Source organism: Mus pahari, chromosome 1 (genome assembly GCF_900095145.1).
Source record: "Mus pahari chromosome 1, PAHARI_EIJ_v1.1, whole genome shotgun sequence".
NCBI lineage: Eukaryota > Metazoa > Chordata > Mammalia > Rodentia > Muridae > Mus > Mus pahari.
The window spans coordinates 75243623-75250217 of record NC_034590.1 but is presented as its reverse complement, the minus strand read 5'-3'; the positions used below and the strand labels follow the sequence as shown (position 1 = coordinate 75250217).

At 35.8% G+C, this 6595-nt stretch overlaps 1 protein-coding gene across 1 annotated transcript; it reads left to right on the top strand.

Annotated features, from left to right (window-relative positions):
• Positions 1-561: 561 nt before the first annotated feature.
• On the top strand, positions 562-1500 carry LOC110328194 (olfactory receptor 52E4-like). Its single transcript, XM_021207583.1, has one exon. The coding sequence runs from the start codon at positions 562-564 to the stop codon at positions 1498-1500; it is 939 nt and encodes a 312-aa protein (XP_021063242.1).
• Positions 1501-6595: the final 5095 nt, after the last annotated feature.

Here is a 6595-nt window from a genome sequence, read left to right as displayed (position 1 = left end):
AAATATATGAAAACAATGAGTGTGGAGGTTAAAATATTGATTACTTTTGAAGGCGTATGGAGAACTGTATAAAGATTTTTGAGCTGATTCTTGACTGTTTGAAGTGGTGATATCACCATAAAGTCTTACTGTTCATGGCATTTGATTGCTAGCCTCAGCCACAATATTTCTGGAAAGGAGTAGAACACTGGTTCTAAGGAACTGCACCTTATCTAGTGTTCACAGAAGCACCTTCTTTATGTAGCCTGGGCCAGTAGCTCAGTGGTAGAGCATTTTTCTAGCACATGCAAGCCCCGAGTTTAATTCTCAGTGTAAACAGACATTCTTTCAAAAATGCAAATCATTGTCTTCCCATGTCTTAGATGTTTAATGTTAATTAATAATTTAAGCAATCATGCTCATGTACTTAAATATCTCCTTTTAAAGAAAGGACCTTTATCATAATAGGTGTGTTTGTGTGCATGGGTATGTGTTAACATATATGATTGATACATGCATATATATACTTCAAATGGTTGTGTTTTTTTTTTTTTTCTTTCAGATTTCAAGGACAGAGAGGGAATGTCCAGTTCAAATGGAACTGAATTCCACCCCTCTTTTTTCCTCTTGCTGGGCGTTCCAGGTCTTGAAAAGATGCATGTGTGGATTGGTTTTCCTTTTTGCTTTGTGTATTTGATTGCCCTGGTTGGGAACATCATTATCTTGTTTGTGATCAAGTGTGAACACAGTCTTCATCAGCCCATGTTTTACTTCTTAGCAATGCTGGGCTCCATTGATCTAGGCCTATCCACATCCACAATTCCCAAGATGCTGGGCATCTTCTGGTTTAATTTACGGGAGATCAGCTTTGGGGGATGTGTGACCCAGATGTTCTTCATCCACATATTCACTGCAATGGAGACTGTAGTGCTGGTTGCCATGGCCTTTGACCGCTATGTTGCCATCTGCAATCCTCTGCGGTACAGCCAGATTCTCACCAACAGAACAATAGGACTCATCCTGGTGGTGGTGTTTGGAGTAAATTTCATTTTGGTCATTCCTCTAGTATTTCTCATATTGAGACTTCCTTTCTGTGGTCACCATATAATTCCTCATACATATTGTGAACACATGGGGATTGCTCACCTGGCCTGTGCCAACATAAAGGTAAACATGATATTTGGGTTGATTCTTATATCAATGGTGCTTGCCGACGTGCTTCTAATTGCCATCTCCTATATGCGGATACTACGAGCTGTCTTCTGCCTTCCGTCCCGGGATGCCAGGCTCAAAGCACTTAACACATGTGGCTCCCACATCTGTGTCATCCTGGCCTTCTTCACTCCAGCTTTTTTCTCATTCATGACGCATAGGTTTGGCAGAAATGTTCCTGCATACATTCATATTCTCCTGGCTAATCTATATGTCGTTGTTCCCCCTGCCCTGAATCCTGTCATCTATGGGGTGAGGACTAAGCAGATTCGGGAGCAGGTTTTAAGCATCTTTTGGAAGAAAACTTGACATAAGCCATCTCAGAGAGATGCATCTTCCTCTGGGGGAGAAAGGATTGTATTTGTCAACTACAGAATATTATAACAAGAAAAAATAACTTTGTGACATTAGTATTATTACATTTTTATTTCACTACATACCTAATACAGAACATATGGTATGATGAATATAAAAACAATCACTATGAAAATGTATGGCATACTGACCAACAGAATGGGTCAAAGGATAAAGACACTTGTCACTAAGCATGATAACCTGAGTTCAATGACAGGAACCTGCTTCGTGGAAGAAAAGAAGCAACTCCTACAATCTGTCTTCTTATGTCCACAGATGCATATACTGTGGCACAATGCATACAAGCAAACACACACAATTAACTAAAGAAGAATGTGTGGAATTTCTAAGGACTGACACAATTGATTTGCAGAGTTTCATTAATTTCTAATTTATCTCTGAGTGGTGAACAGGATGTAGCCCATTCTGTTGATATTACATGTATATATTATGTATATATATATACATAATGTGTATGTATACATATATGCATAACATGTATATATTATATATACATAATATCAACAGAATGGACTATATCATATGTATAGTTATACATTATATACGTATGTATTATGAGCTTTTAATAGTTTTAATATTCTTTCAGTATTTTGTAACTTCTTGTTTTATTCTATAATTTTATTGATATTTTATCACATATCACAAACTCACTCATGAAAATAGAAAACCAACAAGGTATTTAACATTTCTAAGGGTTTTCTTTTCCTTTTCTGTGCCTATTACATCTATGAGATCTTCCCCTACTTTAGCTAATTTTCAAATAACTAGTTCACTCTCTGTAGAAGAGTGTGCATGTGTGTGTGTGTGTGTGTGTGAGAGAGAGAGAGAGGGGGGGGAGAGAGCATGTGTGTTTAGTACTGATAGATAAATTCATAAATGTAGAAATGTAGAGGGCATAGGAAGGGAGAGATAAAGAGGGAGAATGAGGGAGAGTGGGAGAAATGAGAGAGAGAGAGCAGAAAGGTAAAGAAGAATGACAACTTCATGAAGCATCAATATAGTCGAAAACTTAAGGTTGTCAGGAATGGATGGATCATCATACAGGTAAATAATATTCTCAAAAGAAAAAATTAAACTTAAATCTCCCTAAATCAATTACGCTCAGACTCATCAACTTAGCTATTCATCATTGACCTTATATTAAGTATCTCATAATGCCCAACCAATTCTACCTTGTGTTTCTTCTTGTGAATTGAGAGGTACCACAGTGATAAACTCACTTTGTACAATTCAGATTTGTGTATACCTCACTGTGTCTCTTAACTCACAGAATAATTGCTTAGCAATGCACATTTTTGTTTTCCAAATCTTAAGTACGACATACACACACTATAGTTAATAAACTTTTATAAACACATAAACAATGAACTTTCAAATAGCATTCTTGAAATGTTCTGTTTCCTTTTAGTGACTTGAACTTTCCAGACATCCTCAAGCCTAATGTACTTCCTCCCTGGTTTCTCTCTCTTTTAGAGCTCTTTCTAATCACAACACTCCCCAACCCTCTGCCTACATTCATATAACTGAGCAAATGCTCCAAGGAGCTCCAGACTTGTGACTTTGCTGCTGTTCTGGGCCTACTACTACCTAGTCATTGGGGGTTGCAAATTAGACATCAGATAACACCTGATGAATGACACAGAATTTTTTTTTAATGGAATTCCTAGATTTGGACCTACAAAGTAACATCCACATGCTAATTTGGTATGACTCAAAGTACTTTTTGAGATTTCTATTTTATAGCATCTCACAAAGAATATTCAAATGTACATGTGCACACTTTACAGAGACATGAACTTTTGACCACAACTCAGCCCAAAATATGTTGAGCTACTGTCATTACAGCATAGGTCTTCATGTTCTGACCAGTTATTGGCTCACAATATAATTTTTATCCAATATTTGAGATAACCTTATAACTTTTATATTAGATATATTATACATATGTACTGAGATATATTTATACTCACACGTAAGTTTGTGTGACTTATTCATATTATTTAAAATACCTGTAATTTATTGCTTGTATTGCATCAAATAAATACACTAAATTATCCATTCTAGATAGACATTTGACTTTTATCTAATATTTACTGTTATAAATAAAATTGTTTTTAATATTTCTGTATGTATTGTTTTAGAGATATTTAGACTCAATTTAGAACTCCCTAGAGCATAATTGATGTGTGATAAATATAATTTTAGCATAAATGGAAAGTACTAGTTTTCTAATATTGCATTCTAATTACAGGTTTGTCAATTGTATATGATAATAACAATTGCTATACATCCTTAGAAACATCATTAGTTTTGTTGGGAGCTCAGAGGATGGATATTCATTTGCTTGGTATGATTATACTGAGTACAAATACAATTCACTGTGGTTGTGATACATAATCTCCTAATTACTAATATCAATTCACTGTCTATTGCTCATTAGCCTTTCCTTGTTAACAAGATACCATTTAAATTTTGTGTCTAATTTTTAGAATACAGTCATCTATTGTACAAAATTATAAAGCTATTTTTATAAATTGGTATCTTTCTCAGGGATTTATTTTAGTTTCACTATCTATACAGATTATCTTTTCATTAATTTAATGGTAAATTCAAGGAATTCAAATTTTCACTAGCTATGAAGTATTTCTTATGAGAATTAAAATTCTTGGTTTTCTATTAAATAAGTTTTCCTAAACCAATGCCATGGAAATGTTCTTTATAATCTTACCTTTACTTTTGGGCTAATGTTCAATCCAGAATTTATTTATACATACAGTATTAAAATGAGGACCAATTTTCCTTATGAGTTTCTCAGTAGAGTCAAAAAATCATTTTTCTTTTGCAAGTCCATCTCTGCACAGTGTGTGATACTTTTGTTACAGACCAAGTGTTACTATATAGAATAGTTGGCTCCTTCACCCATTTGTTAGTTTTCTATCCTAGTGCCAATATCTCACTCTTCTAAAGACTGTACTTGGATGGTAGTGAATGTTGGTTTCTGATATGGCTCAAATACCTTATCTAGTTCAAATAAAAGTGTTGGAGAGTCAGGATTGTAAGATACAGAGCAAACTAAGTCAATCAAGGATAGAAGCAAGGTGGCCAGTGCTAGGAAAATTTGACGGTTCTTTTGCTTGTTTGTTTTTTTGTTTGTTTACATAGGTTGAAGTTTCATGAAGTGGGGATGAGACAGAAAATGGAAAAATAAAGAAGATCAGAGGTGTAAAGGCCTGTCTGGTCTTAACCTGGTTTTTAAACTCTCTGTTCTGCAAGTGGAAACTTAATCCCTAGTTCTGGTCTACACTCACAGCTCTCAGAGTTGAAAGAGTCTTACCCATTTCCCCACTGGGCTCCAAACACTTCATATTTGATTTACAGTACATCCGTGACTGGATTCATCATCTTATCATCATACCAAAACTAATTTCCCTCAACAATAATAGGTGTCCCACTAAAGCCAATTCTTCAACCTTGACAAAAAAAAAATTGATGAAACTTCCTCTTCAATGTACAATCTTTTCCAGAAGTTTGACAAAAGCCATCGTTTTAACAGAGTTCTTATTTTCGTTGTCAGCATTTGAAGTTCTGAGATAGATTTGGTAGTTATAGCTACTCCAAAAATAGATGATATTTCTTGTTCTAAAAGCAACAATGGTATGGCCATTTCTAGAGCAAAGGGTCCCTGTAAATGTCTTCTCTAATGAATAGACTGCTAGTGCTATGAATCATGTGGTCCGGCTTTCTGATTCTTCTCCCATTTGTATGGTGGTTTGTTCCGATACCTTAATGATAATTAATGCTTCAGAATTAGAATATATTTCTCCTTTAATAAATACTAATTTTAATGAAACAGTCATACAGGATACCATCTTGTCAGGGATTCCAGTGGAAAACACCTGTTTGGCCAGCTAACACCTCAGACACTACACAAACATTATTTGGTCTGAACACATATTGCTATTACATATTAAAAATCAATTCTAGATAATTTGTCCCTGATAATCTGGGGGTGATTTGGAGTGTTGTATATGCACCCTTTAGTTCTGCACAGTAGTCCTACTCAAGTGATATTTGACTACATATTAAGAGCTACATGAAAGATATGGCTGTTGAGAAAGGGAGAGTCAGTTTCTCTAGGTGCAAGTTCCCTGATAAATGATCCAACCTCAAGTGGTCAGCCCTAAACATATATGTAGCCGCCTGCGTGCATAATCAAGTGCATATCAAGTGACTTCTTTTGTGATTGGGTTACCTCACTCAGGATGATATCCTCCAGATAAATAAATCCATTTGTCTAAGAATTTCATAAATTCATTGTTTTTAATAGCCGAGTAGTACTCCATTGTGTAAATGTACCACATTTTCTGTATCCATTCCTCTGTTGAGGGACATTTGGGTTCTTTCCAGCTTCTGGCTATTATAAATGGGGCTGCTATGAACATAGTGGAGCATGTGTTCTTATTACCATTTGGAACATCTTCAGGGTATAAGCCCAGGAGAGGTTTTGCTGGATCTGCCCGTAGTACCGTGTCCAATTTTCTGAGGAACCGCCAGACTGATTTCCAGAGTGGTTGTACCAGCATGCAATCCCACCAGCAATGAAGGAGTATTTCTCTTTCTCCACATCCTCGCCAACATCTGCTGTCATATGAATTTTTGATCCTAGCCATTCTGACTGTTGTGAGGTGGAATCTCAGGGTTGTTTTGATTTGCATTTCCCTGATGGCTAAGGATGTTGAACATTTTTTCAAGTGCTTCTCAGCCCTTCAGTATTCCTCAGTTGAGAATTCTTTGTTTAGCTCTGTACCCCATTTTTTTAACGGGGTTATTTGAATCTCTGGAGTTCAGCTTCTTGAGCTCTTTGTATATATTGGATATTAGTCCCCTATCAGATTTAGGATTGGTAAAAATTCTTGCCCAATCTGTGTGTGGCCTTTTTGTCTTATTGAGAGTATCTTTTGCTTTGTAATTTTATGAGGTCCCATTTGTTGATTCTTGATCTTACAGCACAGGCCACTGCTGTTCTGTT

Bases quoted from the DNA above. Each gene is read 5' to 3' on its own strand.
- LOC110328194 (XM_021207583.1), top strand. From the start codon at position 562: ATGTCCAGTTCAAATGGAACTGAATTCCACCCCTCTTTTTTCCTCTTG.